At 41.4% G+C, this 20,683-nt stretch overlaps 1 protein-coding gene across 7 annotated transcripts in view; it reads left to right on the top strand.

Annotated features, from left to right (window-relative positions):
• CACNA2D1 (calcium voltage-gated channel auxiliary subunit alpha2delta 1) overlaps positions 1-20,683 on the top strand; it is a 658,833-nt gene that overhangs the window by 82,620 nt on the left and 555,530 nt on the right. For all 7 annotated transcript variants that reach the window (XM_039518654.1, XM_039518644.1, XM_039518662.1 and 4 more), the window contains exon 3: positions 16,915-17,031. In XM_039518654.1, the coding sequence (XP_039374588.1) occupies positions 16,915-17,031 (117 nt within the window). The remainder of the gene's footprint in view (positions 1-16,914; positions 17,032-20,683) is intronic.

Genomic DNA, 20,683 nt, shown 5'->3' with positions numbered 1-20,683 from the left:
TGATCCACCTCCCACTAAAGTCAGTGAAAGGACACCCGCTGAGTTCAGTGGGAGTTACTGCATCCTTCCCAGTGCTACACTCACCCATTTGTGTCACTAGGACTTCTGGGGGCATATCCCATGATTCTTTGTGCTGCAGCTTAATATTAAATACTTGCAATAAACTGCTTATGAACGTTCTAAGACTTATAGAAGACCCAGAATAATGCATAGAAATGATTTGGTGAATAACTTTGAATAGTGAATACATTTGAGAAAATTGTTGCTGCTTGTGGACAATTGGCCAACAGAAATGGGTTGAATATTATTATTTATTTGTATCGCAATAGCACCTATAGCTGCCAAACAAGGTTGAGTCCCCGTTATGCTAGGTGCTGTGCATACAGATAGTGAAACCCCTGCTCAGAAGAGAGAACAATCTAAATAGACAAGACAGCCAAAATATGTGTGTGTGTGTAGGGAAAGGAACCACTAGTATCCTTATTTTATGGATGGGGTACTTGAGCACAAAGAGATTGATTTGCCCAAGGTCACACAGACAGACTGCGACAGAGCCAAGAGTAGATCTTGGATCTCCTGAGTCCCAGTCCAGTGTTTTACCCACAAATCATCCTCCCACTAAACAGTTTGTTATCAATTATTGATTAGCTGTAGGAATAAGCAGTCACACAACTAGCAATTAACTACAGTTATTATTACCCTTAAGATGAACTGTGCTTAATGTGTATGCTTCCTTTTGTAGTTCATCTTTGTGCCCTTTGCTGCTTATGTATGCTGTATGGGAATGGCTTCAAAGTGGTTTTCCAAAAATAGTTTTTAATCTGCATTTTTCAGTGCAGTTTTCCCAGATATTAATTAGGGGGCTTAGCCTGAGAACTGGGAAAGTGCCAACACAGATTTTCCACCAACTGTGGTGTCCTCATCTGAATTCCAGTCCTCCAGAGGTTGCCTCGACAAAGAGGGGAAGTTTTGAGTTGATAGGCCAAATTCTCAACTGCTGTAAATCAGAGTAGCTGCACTGAAGTCAATGGAGTAACATTGATTTATACCAGCTGAGGTTCTGGTCTGATATCTCTAATTTAAAAAAAAAACAAGCAAGCAAACCTTATTTGGAAAAAAAAAATTGAGCCATTTTTATACATCATACATGAGAAATAAAGGACACAAACATGATCACTTTTTGCCTGTTCAGTTTCCCATTTGAAAAGAGCACTGTGGGTTGTACTACCAGTCTCACATCCTGATACTGTCCAGTTTCTGATTCAGTACATGTTTCTTACTAAACGAACAATGGGAAAGAACTCCTAGTGAAGCACAACATGCAGGATGATCTAGAGTTACAAGATGTTGCACATGTAGCAACCTCCCTGGCACTTGGAGGGGAGGCCCACAGGTTGCAGGAGGGGAGAGTTTGGAGGAGGCATCAGTAAGTCAGTCTGTGTGCATGTGGCTTGAAAGTTTGCTGCAGTTACAGCACCTCTGTAAATAGTTCTCTTAATAAATGGCCAGTCTAGTTTTAGAAATATCATGTCCTCTACTGTTGTGTTACATTAAACAGTGCAATTGTTGTGGGTAGGGTTACCCCTGACCGGTATTTGACCACCCTGGCTTTTTTTTTTTTTAATGGATTTCCCAGTTGCCAGAAAAATAATTTAATCTGCTGGGGGGTTTTTTTATGTGGGTCTAAAGATTTGCATTATTATCACAATACACTGGGATATCAAATGTTAAAAGTTTCTGTGTCCAGCTAAAGATGCTGCAGAGTTCCCAATTCTGCAGTTTAAGTGATAGATCAAAACTGTTGAAAATACAGCAGCTATCTTCCCACCAACATGTAAGCGCACCACACGAATGTGTGAGAGAGGGTTTGAGTCATGTGAGAGTGAGGAGAGATGCAATGTTATCAATCTTATACGTATGTGTTACCTCTCTAGTTAGAGTGGCTGCTGAAGGGGTAGTTGCGGAATTGCCTTGTGGTTGAGGTTAAGGTAGTCTTGCCTTATGGGAGTGGTGCCGGGGGGTTTTGCATTTCAGAGGTGGTAACCCTAGTTGATGGCTTTAAAAAAAGAAAAAAGATTCTTATTTACACCAAGGCTTCTTTAAACTGCTCTGGCAGTGTGCAGGTGGTGTTAGCATTGTATAAGCGTAATTGCTGTTCACTTTAAGGACTCAGTGTAAATCAACCCTAGTGTAAATGATATGCAGACCCTAGTGAGCAAGTGTATTTTTAAGCTTCCTGAGGAATATAGAGACATATATTTTTAAAAAGTGAGTGTCTGTAGATAAAAAGAACAGGAGTACTTGTGGCACCTTAGAGACTAACAAATTTATTTCAGCATGAGCTTTTGTGAGCTACAGCTAACACGGCTGCTACTCTGAAACCTGTCTATAGATAGGCTCCTAAATCCATAATAAAGTACCAAAATAAGGGGCCTGTTTCTCAGAAATGCCGAGCACCCAGGTGATCCCATTGTCTTCAGTCATTTTCTTCAATGAGAGCAAAAAAGAGTTTATTCATAAAAGGTACAAACCCATGTGTGTTAGTCCTGGACAACCAGTGCCACATTGCTCAGGAGTGAGTGGAGAATGGTTTGAATTGTAGAGCTAAGTACACAAATAGTTACTGTTTTTTAAATGTGTGTACAGCTTCCATTTTAAATAGACCTTTCACAGCAAAGGCCCGTGACTAAGCTAATTGACACTTTTTATAATTTAATAAACTGTGACAAGTCTGCTTCTAATTACCCACATTAGTTGCTAATATACCTCTAGCAGAAGGAGAGAGAGAGAGAAAAGGAGGGACCCTTGCAAAACTCAGAAATCAAGTTCTCAGATTGAGCGCGTTGACCCTCAGCAGTGCACTAGCCTGTCCATTTCAAACTGATTGACAAGGAGCATATGTTGCATAAATATCAAAATAAAAATGTGGTTGTGTGTTAGAAGTTTTGACATGACGAATACACAGGAGCTGTACCGTAAACTGCAGTGGCAACAAATAACGTTTTACACCATGTAACCTTTTCAGGCAACAGGCTAATTGAACACAACAGCAGTTTAGAGATACCGTTCCAAGGAGAGCTAGTTTCTGAATGTTTCCCTTTTGATGTAGTAGCAATAGTGACTCTTGCATGATATTCATGAGGCATGCTGTTGTTATAGTCCCAGGAGTCGCAGAGAAAGATAAACTTGTTCTTTATTAGAGCTGGTCAAAAATGGGAGGACATTTTTCTTTACAATTTTGTCTTTTTTTAAAAAAAGACCAAAATTCCAAATTTCAACCTCAAAAATTATTTGACATTTCTGTTTATTTTCAACCAGTTCTGTTCTTTATCTTTACCCATATGTATTATTGTGAACATTACCAGTTGATGTTTTCTGCCTTTCCATTTAATTTTGGTTCAGATATTTTTAAAGTAAAAATTATTTGCTCATAGAGGGAAAATAATAGTAGGGATGGAAATGATTGGTTTGGAGAAATGGTGGGAAGGATGTATTTTATTTGCATATTTTATTTGTCAATAAATAAAAATGTAGGCTTCAGCATGGCAGAGGGGAGCACAGGCCACTGGCTTCACGGAGGTGGGAGATTACCCTGCAGCCCCCCTGCCTGCGGACACAGATTCGATGAGAGTGTACCCGACCCTGACATAGCCTAAGGGGTAGGCCTGCCCCAGAAACACACCCCTGCCCCTCTGCACCAGGTGCGCCAAGATAGCAAGTGAGAGGGGCAGAGTCTCACACGCATTCCCAGCCCTGGCCCCCAATCCAGGTGTGGGGCAGTCAGGCTCAGTCCTGCAGGATCCAAGTGTGGAGGGGCTTAGTGTTGGGGCATCCAGGTGTGGGGTAACAGGGTTCAGTGTTGGACAGTCTAGATGTGGGTGGCTTAGTGGGACATGTGAGGGGATCTGGATGCATCTGGGCTCATTGTGGGGTTCCGGGTGCAGGGGGAATGGAACTTTGCAGGGGGGTTGAGATGAAGATGGTTGCAGCTCAGCAGTGGGGGTCTGGATGTGGGGGAAATGGGGCTCAGTGAGGGGGTCTGGGTGTGGGGGACTCAGCAGCAGGAGGGGAGGTGCTGGTGTGGGGGTCTGGGTGCAGCTGGTTGGGGCTCAGTGGGGTGGGGGGCCAGGTACAGGGAGTCATCGGAGTGGTCCAGGTGCTGGGGGGTGGGGCTCGTCAGGTTGGGGGTTCAAGTGTGGGGGATTGTTGAGGTGCAGGGATGGGGGTCTGGATATTGGGTGAGGAAGGCTCAGCCGGGGGGTTCTGGGTATGGGCAGTGTGGCTTGGCAGGGGGTATGTATATGGGGGGGTCTGGATGCATAGGGGTTGGGTGGATGGAGGAGCAGCTCCCTGTACAGTGACCTCTCCCCCCATGGCTGAGGAGCGATGGGGGCAGGAAGTGTGTGGGGGGGTGCGGAGCTTCCTGCAGCCGGGGGAGGTTTCTGACCCAGCCCTGGCTGCTTCTTGCAGGGAAAGAGGAAGATCTGTTGTCTCCCACCCCGCAGCCCAACTGTGACTAGCAGCAGAACCTGGCACAGGGTAGGAGCCACCAGCCAGGGCGTCCTCAGCCACTCTTCCCCCATCCCCCCGTCTGCAGTGACTTATCTCTCTGCCAGCTGCTCCAAAACAGCACACCCACACTTCCCTTTGCTTCCCTATCAGAAATCATTTTTCTGTGGGGAAACAAAGAAATCTCTGGGAGACATGAATTCTGTGCATGTGGAGTGACACAGAATTCCCTCAGGAGTAATAATACAGCAGGGCTCATTACTGGAGAGTCAGTGTGGTTGAGCCGATATAACGGTGTTTCTCAAACTGGGGTTGCTGCTTGTGTAAGCAAAGCCCCTGGTGGGCCGGGCCAGTTTGTTTACCTGGGCCAGTTTGTTTAGCTGCTGGAAGTGGTGCGGGCTGAGTTTGAGAAACACTATGATATAATATAGGGCTGGCACTCAAGATCTCTTGAGTTCTAATCCTGGATGTATCACCAACCTGTTTTGTGGGCTTATGTCACTCACAGTCTGTGTCTCTTAATTCATCTGTAAAAAAGGGGATAATACTTAACCTCCACAACAGCCATGGAGTAGCTAAGTGGGTGAGATTTGCATGGCTCTTTTAAACATGTAAAGTCTTATAATTGATGAGCATGGTTATTAAGGGATTTTGCAGTAGGGCAATGAACACAGGCACCGAAAATAAGCATTTCACTCAGTCACTGAGGTGAATTAGAGTCCAATGGGTAGTGTTTGAGAGAATAGACAAGATGGGATAGGGTAAATAGTGGTCTCCAAAACGTTAAAGCAATGTTTTAACAATATTGTGCTCCAGAGAGACATCCCTGCCACTGCTATATAGTTTTATGTGAAACTAAATACCAGAGGAGTGAGAATTATGAAGAGGATCCTCCAAATTAAGTTCCGTCGAGCTTACATGTTGCTAACTGATGTCAAGATGTCAGTGGAATGAAATCACTTTTAGAAATGCAGGCTGGGAAATTTGAAGACACATCTGCATGTTATCCTTATGATCCATATGGAAATTAAGGGATTGTCAAAACACTGGGTGCCTCATTTATAACTTGCACATGCTACTCTCCCTCAGCTCCCTTAGCAATAAACCAGCATTTTGAAGTGCTCCTTCTTCAAGCATGTGAAGTCAGTTATAAGAGTCTAAGCATAGGTGGCTGCATTACCAAAGTCCATTCAGACTCAAGGGGATGGGGCGACTCAGCATTACCATACTTTCAATTATTTCTACGTGATGAGCTGGGAAATTATTGAGCATATTACTACTCCTGGCATATGGAGGGTTTTTTTATTGTTTTTAATCACGCCTGCAAGTGTAAGTGGCAAACCATCCTATTCCAGCTTCCTATGACACTTGCTTTCTGCTTGCTCTCATAGCAGCAGGGGATGGATTTCCTTGTTCCAATGCTCAAATAAATGTGTTAGTCTCTAAGGTGCCACATGTACTCCTCGTTCTTTTTGCTGATACTGACTAACACGGCTACCACTCTGAAACCTTTCTGAACATAGTGGTCAGTCAGATGTCAGAAAGGGAATCTAGTTTTCTGTGAGTGAAATTCACCCCCATGTAGAGGGTTGGCATGGGGCTTCAGCTTGGTGATAGGTTTTCCCCTGTGTATCACTGTGTTTAAATGAAATAAATAAATGTTCTTTGGCCAAAATATGTCAGTAGTGAAGGATTATTGAAGTACTTTGCTGTGAGTGCTCAAGTTTTCTATTGTCCTGATCCTGATATACTCCCACATTTAGTTGTGAGCATCTATTATCAGCATGGGTTGAGGAGTATAGACTCCTGGGTTCTCTTCTTGACTCTGCCACCAAATTTTCTGTTTTATACTGGGGAAGCCACTGAACCTTTCTGGGCTTCAGTTTTTACATTTGTGAAACAGGGACAATACATACCTCTCAGGGAGACTATATGGCTTAATTTTGTAAGATCCTTGCTCTCAAGATATTCATGCAAGTGCGAAGTTGGCTAGAAGATGAAAAGTGCTATGTACGTGTTGTCTATTACAGTATTGTTTGTTGTTATCAGTATGACATCCAGTGAGATATTTTGAAAGATAATTTTTTTATGGAAAGGAACATCCCCTCCCCCCACTCTTATATTTGCTGTGTGATAGGTGAAGAATTGAATGTCTATTTTGAGATATTAGATACATATGAAATCGAGATCATGGAAATAATTTCTTGCCTTTACAGACTTCCAGGCTGAGTACCTGGGTAGACAAGGATAAAGCTGGGCAAGGTCTCAATCCTACAAAGTGGCCCTTGAGCCCCGCTTAACTGTAAGCCCATGAATAGTCTCGTGACTTTGGGACTACTCATGTGCTTAGACAGAAGCAGATGCTTAAGTGCTTTGCTGGATCAGGCCAGATTGCTCAGCACTTTGCAGGATCAAGTCCCCACTGTCTGCCTGAGCCTTGGTGAATGTATCAGTTACGAGTGGGCTCTCTCTTGTCAGAGTTCTAGAACTTCCTAGTGCATCCATCACTACTCATGAGATGTCCGGGATATAGAAATTGTTGGCTCTGTCATTTCTGCTCAGATCACCACAGCACTCTGTGACGAATAATTGTGAAAAAGCAATGGAGAATGTAAAATATTGGGGCATTTTCTTCCTTTGTGGGGGTGATAAAAATTTCAAGAACAAAGACGTCTGTGGGTTGCTAGGAAACTGCTGTAATTTTATTTAGACTTTGTATCTGACAAAAAAAAAGTAAGGCATGTTCAACATGATCTCCCTGATTTTCCTGGCATGAACATTTTTTTTAAATGGTGAGGATTTGTGGCTACAGTTTGCAGTTTATGCTCTATAATGAATCAGTTAGTTGCAAACAAGTTAGGGAGTCATAAGTAAAAGCCTCAGGCCCTGGACTTAAATAGAGAAAGTATTCGTGTTGCTTCAGGAATTTGTTATGGGCAGTAAGAGTACAGGAATTATTTACTTTAGTGCTTGGAGCGATCTACAAACTAGATTCAAGGGAAGTGTGCAGTATAATGGCAAATCAGAAATAATAATAAGGGGACACTCTAGACTAGGTTAGGGTGAATATGTCTATTCTTGGAGTTTTCCTATTTCTACCGAAATCAATGACAACTTTCTTTATTACCTTCATTGGCAGCAGGATGGAGCCCTTTGTTTTGAGAGGCTTAACCAACCCAATATGTACAGAAACAATGTTATGAATTAAACAATATTCTGCAGTGCTGGAAACTTATACGCGCCCTCCCCCCTGACCACTTTCGTAGTCCCTGAGCGACTCACTGTCAGTGACTGGAATGTGCGTAGTTGTGCCTAGTAGTTGGAGCAGGAGTCAGTAGCCAGGAATAGGAGCCAGGGTCAGCGGTCAGAAACAAGGGTTAAAGCCAAAGTCAGAAATTGGAGCTGAGGATTAGTGCCAGGTTACTGGGTGTGAGGAAGGCAAGGGTACAGCTGGGTTCAAGGCAGGGGCAGGTGCTATCACAGTAGAGAGCAAGTGCTGTGAGCAATTGATGAACTGCTACTGCTGCTGATTTAAGAGCTGGTCTGCTGACTCCTACCAGTAGCTGCTCAGATGGCCTATGACATGGCAGTTCTGCTCATTAGGTTGCTTGGAGACTGGCTCTACTACAGACCCTGACATTCACAATCTTTAATATGTTAATCCTCTTGGCAAATGAGGAAAGTATTTTGTCCCCATTTTACAGATAGGGAACTGAGGCACCAGAGACTAAATGATTTGCCCAAGGTCATACAGGAAGCTTGTGGTAGAGCAGGAACTCAAACCCAGGTCTCCCATATCCCTTCCTCACATATGCACAAAAGCATTGTACCATTTCATGAAACCACCCAAATCACACAGATCATGTACAATTTGGTACAAAGATGAGATAAACTTATAATTTAAAGAAGTCACATAAATGGTGACTAGCCAGTTAGATAAAATGAAAATTTATCTTTCTAAAATAGTGCTAGGAACCCAGGTAAGGAATTGTATTTGTGTGACTTTCATATTTACAATATTCCATTAAAGATAGGAATTATCCTTTTCTTCGGTCTTCATGTCAGTAGCAAGAATTGTGTTGTACTCTTATGATTCTTATTCTTTGTATTACTGTAGCTCCAAGGAGCCCTAGTAATTGCCATGGATCACATAGTGCTGGGTGCTGTACAAACACTCCCTGCCACAAGGATCTTACACTTTAAGTACCTGCCATGAATGGACAATCTGACCTAGTGGTCAGAGCAGGAGTCAGGTAGGAGCAGGTTACGAGGAGATCAGAGTCCAAGACAGGCTAGAAGGCAAACTGGGGGTCAGGTGTGAGGAAAGAGGCAGCATCAAATTACTAGATCATCATCAGCAGGCTGTAGGAGCAGGTATTGCAGGGAAAACAGTCTTGAGCTGGGAGAACCCTGTTGCAAGCATAATTTCCTGTTCTTGTGCTTGGATTAAATAGGGACTGAGGCCCCTTTAAGGTTCCTCCCAATCATATTCCAGGACTGGACTCCTTTGTTAGAGTCAGTTGCTCTTTTAGGCCTTGTTCACAGGTTCCTGGGTGGCAGGTTGGGGCTGCCTAACTCTTAAGCATCCTGTAGACGAGGGTTCAAGCCTCCCAGTCCCTGATGGTAAAGACAAATGGATACCCACGGACAGGGCAGTACAACTAAACGCTGAAATGTTGTTGGCCTGCATGATAGGTGGTGGATAGTAATTTTGAACAATATATTCAGCAGCAATATAATGCATCGCAGATAAAGATCAGCAGTAGTCCAATAATTCTTGCCAGTACTGTTGCACCAGTGCAAGACTGGAGTGAGACAAGTATCTCGGTACTCGTGTGGCCTCCATTGCTGCAGTATTTGAGTGTCTCACAAACATCAATAGATTTATTGTCACAACATCGTGTTGATATAGACAAGTACTATACTCCCTATTTCACAGGTAGGTATCAGAGGTATACAGAGCTCAGTTGTGGTTGCTTAACACTTGAGCTCTTTTGAAAACCTGGCTCTACGCGCCTTGCCCAAATTCATGCAGAAAGTCCAGTGACACATCTGCACATAGAACTCACATCTCCCAAATCTCTGTTCAGTGCCTTAACCACACTGCCCTCCTTCCTAAGAAAAGGACCCTTTGTTTCTTAAATTTGGAAAACTTGCATTACACAAGGTACACAGAAACAAGTAGAGGTAATTGCAAAACAGAATAAACAATTCAGCCTTCGCATGAAAACATTCCAAGGAATTAAACTATAGTTTGGAATGATTCAGTGCTCCTTTATTATCTGTTTCTGGGCAATCTGTGCAAACAATGCAGAGGATGCTGGCCATTGAAAGGGGAGCACATTCAGTGCTCTTGGAAACTTGTGGGAGGAGCCAGCTTTTCTGAGTGTTATAATGTATTAAAGCCATTTCAATGGAATTTCAGTTATAGCATGCCCCATATATAAGACACAGTATAATAAAGGCCCTCAGTGAGTGTGCATCTTTATTTCACCCTTGATTCATATAAAAACATTTGACTTCCCTTATCTACCCTGCAGCAAGCAGAGAGAATGCCTTTTTTGTAAGGGATTTGTAAATATGCCCTTGAAGACAGAGCGGAGAGGGGTACTTTCTGTAGGGGAATTGGCAGTTCTTCTAATCTTCAGCACATTAGACTATTGTTCTTGTTCTTGTGTGGTTTCACGCTGAAGTGTTGTTTTTTTTTTTTTTATAAACTATGGTTCATTATCTTTGAATAAATATCCATTATTTAGAAAACTATTTTAATACATTCTCTCTTGAAGGGAAAAGTACATGACTATTGACTTGAGAGAGAAATGAGTGTATTTTTCTTGCTGTGACCTTACAGATTTGACTTATCCATGCAATGGGGTTTTTGTTCCATTAAAAATGGCATATTTTACTGTCAATTTGAAGAGCTTTTAGTAAAACACTAGTGATTAAAGTACTGAAAATGAAGTTAGATGTAAAATCTAACGAAAACTTGCATTCACTTGGTCAAAGCAATATAATAAAATGTATTAAAATCAGCTCTTTAGAACAAGCCTCATAGATAATCAAATTGCATTTTGAAAGGTGAATAAACACACCTTAGATAAGGACCTTTATGACTATTAGAGATGAGCTTTCGCTAATTATGTTTGACTGCTAGGTGGAAAGCTTTGAGAATGAAAAGTTTGTTGCTGCATGCAGATAATGAAACCTCCTCTTGCTGCTCTGATTTTCTGCAGTATCAAAGCTGAATTCAAGGAAAAGGGGAGCAAACAAATAAATTATGTAAGCAACTCAAGTAATTAGTGACTCTTTCCTCCATTATTCCTGCCTTGGTGGATTAGACAAGCCTCACATTTGAGGAAAGATTGGGAAGCGTGTTAACATTTCCGAGCACTCTGAAAAACCGAAACAGGTTTGTGTTCAATAAATAGCGGGGTATATCTCCCGCTGGAGTTAGTGGTGGGTAAGGGAGGAGTAATTTTGATACTTTGAGCCCTGGGGATAGGATTAAGTGAGGAGAAGGGGGAGAAGGAGCACCGTGTTCTCTATGTTTCTAGTCCAGCATCCTACAAATTTGCAAATTTAACACCATTAATTTGGGCTTGGATAGGGACTGGGAGTGGCTGGCTCATTACAAAAGCAGCTTTGCCTCTCCTGGAATTGACACCTCCTCATCTGTTATTGGGAGTGGGCTACATCCACCCTGATCGAATTGGCCTGTCAACACTGGTTCTCTACTTGTGAGGTGCTCCCTTCTCTTCATGTGTCATTATATGATGCCTGCATCTGTAACTTTCACTTCATGCATCTGAAGAAGTGGGTTTATGCCCAAAGCTTATGCCCAAATAAATGTGTTAGTCTTTAAGGGGCCACTGGACTCCTTGTTGTTTTTGTGGATACAGACTAACACGGCTACCCCTTGATACTTGACATCCTACAAATGTTTATTCCTACTGTACCAGTTTCCAAGTTAGGTCATCTGGTAACAGCATGTCTTTAAATCGCTGACAAAGAGGCAGTGTCTCTGGAAATAATGTGAACCTCAGTAGAGTGAACCCTTCTCAGTGCCTGCAGTGAAGGCTTTTCACCGAATGGGGTAAAGGATTCCAATTAGGCATTGTTGGATCTCCGCTATAATCATGTGGATTATTCCTGGAGTAGGAGCTTGGGAAGGGAAATGAAAATGTTTCCCTTGTTCCTGAAAGTGGTACCCAGCATTCTGGCTGAACTGCTATGCAATTACCTGCAACTTCCCACAAATCTCCACCAATAAAAGGTGTTTAAATGTTGCAGTGTATTGAAAGGCTAGAAGACTCGGTGAGATTCTAGTGCTGTGCTTTGTTCTGTGGGCAACATCCTACTTTTTGCAGGCACATGTGATAGCACCATACATGGTCCCTCTCTTAGGACTCTGCGATTGAACACTCAGTGCTAGGACACTTATAACTGGTGAGGTGGGAAAACATTTTAATTTCCCTTATCACCCCTAGCACTTATTGCATCAAAATCTCACTACCTGCATACACTACCCTCAATCCCTATGTGCAGATTGAGGGTTTGCATATATTTATATGTTTGCAGTGGGTGGTGTTTTATTTTAATAGAGCAGAGCTGGTTCAATTGTTTGGAATTAAATATTTGCTGAAATCAAAAATAGCCTTTTGTTGTTGTTGTTTTTTGGCGAATGGAAAGCTTTGCAAAACATTTTTCCCTCTCTTCTTCCCCTCCCTGCCAGTGAAACCCAAAAATGGGAAAAAAAAGGTTTTTTCTGTTTGTTTGGGATTTTTTTCTTTGCCTCCCTCTTTTCAGTGGCAAAATGGAAAGAAAAAGAACAAAAGTGGGGGAAAGGCAGGGGTAAAATGAATAATTGGAAATTTTCAAAAGCAAAAAATTTAATGAAAAATTTAAAATACATGAAAAATGGTTCTTTTGACACCCTGGAAGAATAAACAATATTTCAAATTGATCTAATTTCTTTGCAAAATCTCATTAACCTTTTAATCATATTTGTTGCACAGTTATCAAACCATGAAAATCCATAATTCATAATGGCTCTGCCCCTCATTAGTGCCAATGGTACTGCATTTGGCTTCAAAACAGAGGCTTTGCATATATGAGGATCACTAAGATTACGGTGGTTGTCTCTTAAGTGGTTAGGGTGGGTATTAACTATTGATAGGACATCCTGGTGGGTTTGATACAGTTTGTTTAAATCTAGACATCTTGAGATTACAAAACTGAGCTCAGATTTGGTCTTTTTGGCAGTCACGTGAAACAATTTTGTGTCCCTTCTCCCCAGTGTACCTGGCTCTTGACTAGAAATGTAGATATACATATTACCAGTCTGGATCAGACCAGTATCTAATTTAGTATCCTGTCTCTGACAATGGCCAGCACTAGACACCTCAGAGCAGGGTACAAGAAACTCTGTAGTGGTCCATTATGGGATAAAACGCACATAGAATCATAGAAATATCGAGCTGGAAGGGACCTCTAGAGGTTATCTACTCCACCCCCCCCCCCCCTGCTGAGAGGCTGGATCAAATAAACCTAGACCATCCCTGACAGGTGTTTGTCCAACCTGTACTTAAAAACCTCCAGTGATGGGTATGCCACAAACTTCCTTGGTAACCTTATTCCAGTGCTTAACTATCCTTCTAGTTTTCCCTAATATCTAACCTAAATCTCCTTTGTTGCAGATTAAGCCTGTTACTTATTGCAGTATCTTACATTCAGTGGACACGGAGAATAATTGATCACCCTCCTATTTATAACAGCTTTTAACATATTTGAAGACCGTCTTCTTTTCTCAAGAATAAACATGCCTAGAGGGTTTTTTAAAACTTCTCCCACAGGTCACATTTTCTAAACTTTGTATCATTTTTGTTGCTCTGCTCTGGATTCTTTCCCATTTGTTCCCATCTTTCTTAAAGTGTGGTTCCTAAAACTGGACAGTGCATGCCTGCTGAGGTCTTACTAGTGCCGAATAGAGTGGAACAATTACCTCCATATCCTACATCTGACACTCCTGTTAATGTGATACTACCTTTTTTTTGCAACTACATCATGTTACTGGCTCTCATTCAATTTGTGATCCACTATAACCCTTAGAGCTTTTTCTGCAGTATGACTGCCTTGCCCAGGGGTCGGCAACCTTTCAGAAGTAGTGTGCCGAGTCTTCATTTATTCACTCTAGATTAAGGTTTCGCGTGCCAATAATACATTTTAATGTTTTTAGAAGGTCTCTTTCTATAAGTCTATAATATATAACTAAACTATTGTTGTATGTAAAGTAAATACGGTTTTTAAAATGTTTAAGAAACTTCATTTAAAATTAAATTAAAATGCAGAGCCCCCTGGTCCGGTGGCCAGGACCCAGGCAGTGTGAGTGCCACTGAAAATCAGCTCGCGTGCCGTCTTCAGCACTTGTGCCATAGGTTGCCTACCACTGGCCTAACCAGTTATTCCACATTTTGTATTTGATTTTTTTCCTTCCTACGTGCAATACTTTGTACTTGTCTTTACTGAGTTTCATCTTGTTGATTGTCCAATTGTCCAGTTTATCACGGTCCTTTTGAATTCTAATCCCATCTTCTAAAGTGCTTGCAACTCCTTCCAGTTTGGTATCATCCACAAATTTTATAAACATACTCGCTACTACATTATCCAAATCATTAATGAAAATATTGAATAGTACCGGATTCCAGGACAGACCACTGCAGGATCCCACTAGATATATCTCTCCCCCCCACACCAGTTTGACAGTGAAGCACTGTTAACTACTCTTTGAGTATGGTCTTTCAACCAGTTGTGCACGCTCTTTATAGTAATTTCATTGAGACCATGTTTCCTGAGTTTGCTTATGAAAATGTTATGGAAGACTCTGTCAAAAGCCTTACCAAAAAAATCTAGGTATATCAGATCTACTGCTTTCTCCTATCCACTTGGCAAGTAACCCTTTCAAAGATAATTGCTGATGGTTCTGAGATTGCTACAGCTGGTTCCTTAAGTACTCTAGTGTGAATTTCATCAGTCCCTGCCAACTTGAATGCATCTATCTTATCTAAACACTATGTTTTTTAAGATGTTCTATCTAACCCCTATCAATTAATAGTTGGTTTATGCCCTGAAGCAAAAGGTTTATGTCCCTTCTATGGTTTTGTTATCCTATCTAATGTAACTAAATATGCATGTTGTCATTACAAAAACAAGGCCAGATTTTCAGAAGACATCGGCACATTGGCCATAACTGTCACTGCTGGATGATGAGTAGCTTTGAAAATCCGGCCCATATTTAGATGCCTAAGTAGGACCTGAGCACCTTATAAAATCTGTCTCTAATTGTAGATGCTTTGCTGTCTGACTATCTTGTCCATGATGTCTAATTTGGTTTTGGATCTGCAGTGGGAGCTTTAGGAAGGCATGAGATAATTAGCCATGCTGGAATTTGACCAAGATACTGAGACTTGCAGAATGAGTCATGAGATCTTTAGCGTGCTCCCCTTGCACATCACTGGGGCATTGGCTGCCTATCAACTGAGCAAGAAGCATCTGTGGCTGAATCACCGCTTTTTGCAGAACAGTGGACTTATATTTGCTTGTGAGATCTTATGTAATCATAGGCTTGAGTGGTGGATTGTCTACAGGCGTTTTGGGGATATCTTCCCAAAAGCAAGAATTAAAACGCTTTTTTCTTTTTAAATCAGTTTTTGAGGGAGAAAAAGGTTTTGATTTTTTTGAAAATAAATAAATTATATAATCCAGTGTTCTGGAAATCAAAACTGATTGCAACTAATGGTAATTCATGTGAATGACAGAACTGACAAGACTTATCAGACATGACTGGTTTCATTCATCAGAATGGCATCAGACCTGGCAATGTTCAAAATCCACCAGCCGCAAGCGGCAGATCCCTATATTGGTGTGTCCCTTTAAAGCCACCATATAACTATACCCTGAGAAGCCTGGCACAGCTGGTAGAATTAGTCTGCTGGATAGTTTCTGAGATCTTTCTGCTGGAGCTCGGCCAGTGAATTAGTGTTGGACCTATTCCTGTGTGTGTGCCTAGAATTACTTCCCACAAGACAGTATAACCCCCATCAGTCAGTGTTTCAGAGAGCCAAAGCACTTTTGTAACCTCAGACCATCTGTTGGCTGCATACATTAGTTTTCCCCATTCACTATCTAGCCATAAGGTGCACACTCTTTCTTTTTCCAGATTGTTGTTAGAGTTTTTCTCCCCCTTTAAGGAGGTTGTGTAGGAAGAAGGGGTGTCCTTTTAAAAAACAGAAACAAAGCCCACACCTCTCTGTTTTTTGGTAGTTATCCCCCTTAGAAACACCACAGAATAACAGAACTAGAGGTGCTCCCTCACCACCGTGTATTTTAAATCATGGAAGTAAGGACAATATTAAAACAACAAACAACCCCCTAGATATACCTTACTAAAATAAAGGTAAATAAGTGTCCAGATCATCAGGAAGTGTAAATCAGCATAACTATGTTTAATTCAGTGGCACTACATTGATTCACCCTGAGTATCTGTCTCTTAATCTTTTAGGAATAATAAAACACATCAGTGATTTCTGGGCTCAACTTCAGGCACCTTTACAGGCATTTGATTTTCAGATAGGGGATGCTCAGCACTTTGTGAAAGTCAGGGCCCTTTAAGATCTCAGGTGAAGTATCTACCCCCTCCCCCTATCCCCATCCCCCGCCAAAAAAACCTGGAGGTACCCAGAATAATTACCTATTTTTGAAAAGGCGAGCCATCATTTTTAAGGCTCAATCCTGAAAGCAGCAGACCATTGCTTGGGGATGCCGAGGACTGTTAAATCCCACTGATTCTGATCTGCTCATCTCCTTGCAGAATTGATTCCATAGTGTTCTAGATGGGCCGAAGTCTAATAGAGGCACTAATCCTTAAGCCATCGTTGTGAGATGGGTAGTAGTGAGGTAAATACAATATCCTTTCTAAAGACGGGGAAACTGAAACACAGAATCCAAAGCTCCCTGGGGTAGGGACCGTCTGTTCATTATATGTGTGCACAGTGACTAGCACAGTGTGGCTCTGATCTTTGATCCTTTAGGCTTTATTGCGATGCAAATAATTAGTAATAATTATCATAATAGCCTCATGGGTGCGGAGTATTAATATTAACAATAATGATAATAAATTTAGCCCTTCATTATGCCCACATAATCCCCAAATCAGTGGGGACACAATTTTCAGCAGAGAGGCTGTGGCTTGCCCAACTTAGCATAGTTTATTTGAGAAGTGCATAATAATAACTGAAGAGTTACTGGCTCATAGTCCTGTATTCAATCCACTAGGCCACTGTGCTGTTATTACAATGTAAATAAACAGGCCCATATGCTCGTTCTGAATGATTTCCTTTTCTCATGCAGATTTATACGAAATACAGCGATCTGTATACGGTGGAAGCCAACAATGCACGTGACTTGGTGGAAATTGCAGCTAGCAATATTGAAAAACTACTGAGTAACAGATCAAAAGCCCTGGTGGTGAGTACTAATTGGATCTCTCTCTTCAACTTATTTCTCATTCTTTTTGAATCTTCATGTTTAATGATGCATGTTTTTACTGTTGTTATTTTTGCTGCTTATAAATGTAGGGGCAGTGTCAGTCTGATATGTACGGGATGTGACATATGCAGAATGATGGCTTGCGAGTTCATGATAGAAAATCAGCTCATTAGTTAGTTGGCATAGGACAGACGTTTATATTGTTGATTGACACATTAGGGACCCGGGCCAAATGGCAAATCAAAAGATAAATAGGTTGAAAAATATTCCTCTACGTGCACATGAATGTTCATGACATGAAGGTGATAGCACTCTACAGTCATTAGTAATCTTGAAACATTGAATGAATACCGGATCCTCTAAGGTAACTTATTTTTTAAAATATGTGAACATCATCCATTGGGTAGATGTGTTTTGAGACAGACACCCAGTGAAAGATGGGTAATATAAGATGTATCTCTAAGTAAATCACTTAGCCTTTATCGACTCATCTTTTTAACCCTCACATCTTTCGTGATGGCAGCATCTGATTTTCGTCTTCCAACAATGTGTTCATGTGTCTGCTGAAGCTTCACAGTGTGTTTATTCTACGGCTGACTGGCCATTTTACTCCATATTTCAGTCACCTGCAGTGTAAATGAAATTCACCTTGAACTTCTTATAAGAAGTCTGTGTTCAGTTCTAATCCCATGATCCCTTATGTTTTGAATTACAAGTAGTTGCTATTTCAAACTGCTCATTGGCAGTGATCCTTTCCTTTCCTTTCTTTTCCTGTCCTCTAAATAGGCCAAGTCTGGTTAATTGCTTCTTGTAACTCATACCCACAAAACCCTGATTCATTTCAGAGTAGCCTTCTGCTGCCGTTTTCAATCTCAACAATGCCCTTCCTAAGAGATGCTGACCAGCTTTGCATGGAGCACTCCAAGGGCTTGTCTTCACTACCAGGGAGATGTATGCTGCTGCAATTGATGCAGCGAGTGTGAATTTAGTGAGTCTAGTGAAGATCTGCTAAATCGACGGCAGAGCACTCTCCAGTTGACGCTGGTACTCCAGCTCTCTGAGAACATCTCTCATCAATGCAATGCAGTAAAGACTCTGGGGTAAGTCGACCTAGGCTATCACGACTCCAGCTATGTTATTCCTGTAGCTGGAGTAGCGTAACTCAGGTCGATATACCCCAGTAGTGAAGACAAGCCCTAAGTGTGTTCACTCCCTTGCCTTTCCTAGTGTTAAATCTAGAAACGGGCATACCTTGAAGTGGGGTCTAATGGATGGAAGAGTGGACTGGGAGATGGGTCACTTGGGTTCTGTCACCTTCACACTGACTCTTAATGTAGCCTGGGACAAGTTACTTAAAGCCAGTTTGTGGTTGGTCATCTAGGAGTGGGGGGAGAGAACACAAACAGCCTTCATCCCACTCCAGTTGTACCTGGGTTGAGTGCCAGCAGCTGGCTGGGGAGTGAAACCACTGCTCTGTATTAGCCTTCAGTACTAGCCTCCTTACAGGTGGTGAGGAGAGCCATGCACTTATAGTAGCCTGGCCTAGGGGGTCACCATGTACTGTACCCATTTAAAGGATTGTGGATCTGCCATTGCTTTTTGTGCTTTGCCAAGAGGAATTCCTGATTATTCCTCCACATTCCTTAGCTTTCCCCATCCTTAATGAAGGGCTATATCTTTAATACACGAACTTTTAACTTCTCTGTGATTCAGCTTACCCAAGTGTAAAATGGACGTCATGCTGCTCACCTACAATATGACACTGGGTGTTCTGAGGCTGGCTTAGTGTTCTCATAGCATATGAACTTTGTGTGGAAGAATTATAGTGGTGAATTATGGTATGATAACTACTGTTTAGACATTTGAAAACATGCCTGTTTCCCCACTACTTTCCCAGTCCAATAATTCAAACTATTGTACACCTAAGGCAGTGTTGCCAGTTTTTGCAATTTTATTGTTAATCCAAGAGGTTTTATTGTTTTCCTTAAAATCTCAGCTGCTGAAATCAAGAGAGTATGTGAGAATCTCAATTTTCATCTTAAAAAAGTAAGTTTCTAGCCCTCATGATTGCTGAGAAAATCTTGAAATGTCAAGTGAATGCACATTAAAGGCTCAAAAACAAGAAGGCAAATAAAAAGAACCCCCAAATTATTCTTTAAAAAACTTCTTCATTTTTTAGCCACTTCCATTAACTTTTGAGGCCTGATTGATGATTTTTCAATGCTTAGGGTTGGTAATGCCATTACCAATAGGCACCTGTTACAGGGCTCGTTATTTATACCAGTGTGGCTGTAGTCTCCTGATGCATACGAGGAACTCCTGTTGAAACGTGGGAGGATCAGACTCCTGGCATCTGTACTTATCTTGCCACTTTATCCATCAAAAGTGAAATTCACCCTGCGCAGAGGGCCAGAATTGGTCCTAGGCATCACTTAAACCCTCTGCACAGATGTGAATTTTGCTCACAGTCTCTTAGATCCTAATGCTCCCTCTTTGGTGCTGAAACAGCTCAGAAGTTACCATTTTTAGCTGGCCTTTATGAGGTGTTTTTAATCATCTGAGGATCTCTGTGATTTACAAACATTAATTAAGCAAATACAACAGATGCATCCGCCCCTCCTTGGATGAGCATACTTTGGATATATATAACCCTCATCCAGCCTACCACAATTGCATATTCATCTGCTCCAGTTGGCAAGGCATGGCGTTGGACTTCTGCAGACTCCAGTATTTAAGTGTTTACCTCTATTCCTACGAAATGTTCTCCCAGTCTTTATTTAGCTTTTTAATGCCATGTGTGTGTATACACACACTTTTTAATGCCTTTATATGTACATAGGCATACAAGTGTGTGTGTATATACATATATGTACATATACACTTTTGTGCATGCTGGAAAAGTGGATATTTAAATCTAGTCAGTTCCTTTCAGAATATTGTCTGCCATTATATAAAATACCTACATACTCTTCAAAAGTCATAATTACCACACTGTTGCCAACCTCATGTAGTCAAAAATTATGAGTCACATATTCCCAAATCATGCGACTGGCTTAACAATCGTGAGATTAAAAAAAAATTGGAGTGTTTTTGGTTTTTTTACTTTCTAGTTCTGATCGATTAAGGTACATTCAACTCACATTTTAAAGCTTTTCTCCACAGCCGCTTGGGCTAGAAATGTTTTTAAAATGAAAGCTGAGATTCTCATGTATTCACAAGACTCCAGGAGCTGGGTCTTTCAGAAATATGCCAAATAGTGTAAGACTCTCAATAGAATCATGAGATTTGGTAATACTGTTACCAACTTCAGTTTTGTTCCTGGCTTCTGTTCTCTATTAATGATCAGTCTGTGATTAATCTCTGTGATTTAGAGTCTTCCATGGCATTACCTTACGTTAAAAATTACCTGATTCATTCATCTTGCCATAAACGTTGATGGTTGAGATACTTTGTATTGGTTTTTGTGTTCACAGCTTCCTGCTTTTGTCATCAGTGCACACTGTGACTTCAGAGTTTATGCCCTCCTCCAGGTCATTTTTACTCACTTGGGATACTCCCTTGTTATCTTCTGAATTTTAAACTGTTGCCTTCTACTAGCAGTTCTTCTTCACCTCCCAGGCACATTTCTGTG

The sequence above is a fragment of the Mauremys reevesii genome, linkage group 1 (assembly GCF_016161935.1).
Source record: "Mauremys reevesii isolate NIE-2019 linkage group 1, ASM1616193v1, whole genome shotgun sequence".
NCBI lineage: Eukaryota > Metazoa > Chordata > Testudines > Geoemydidae > Mauremys > Mauremys reevesii.
The sequence above is the reverse complement of the archived record's forward strand: the minus strand, read 5'-3'. Positions and strand labels throughout refer to the sequence as shown.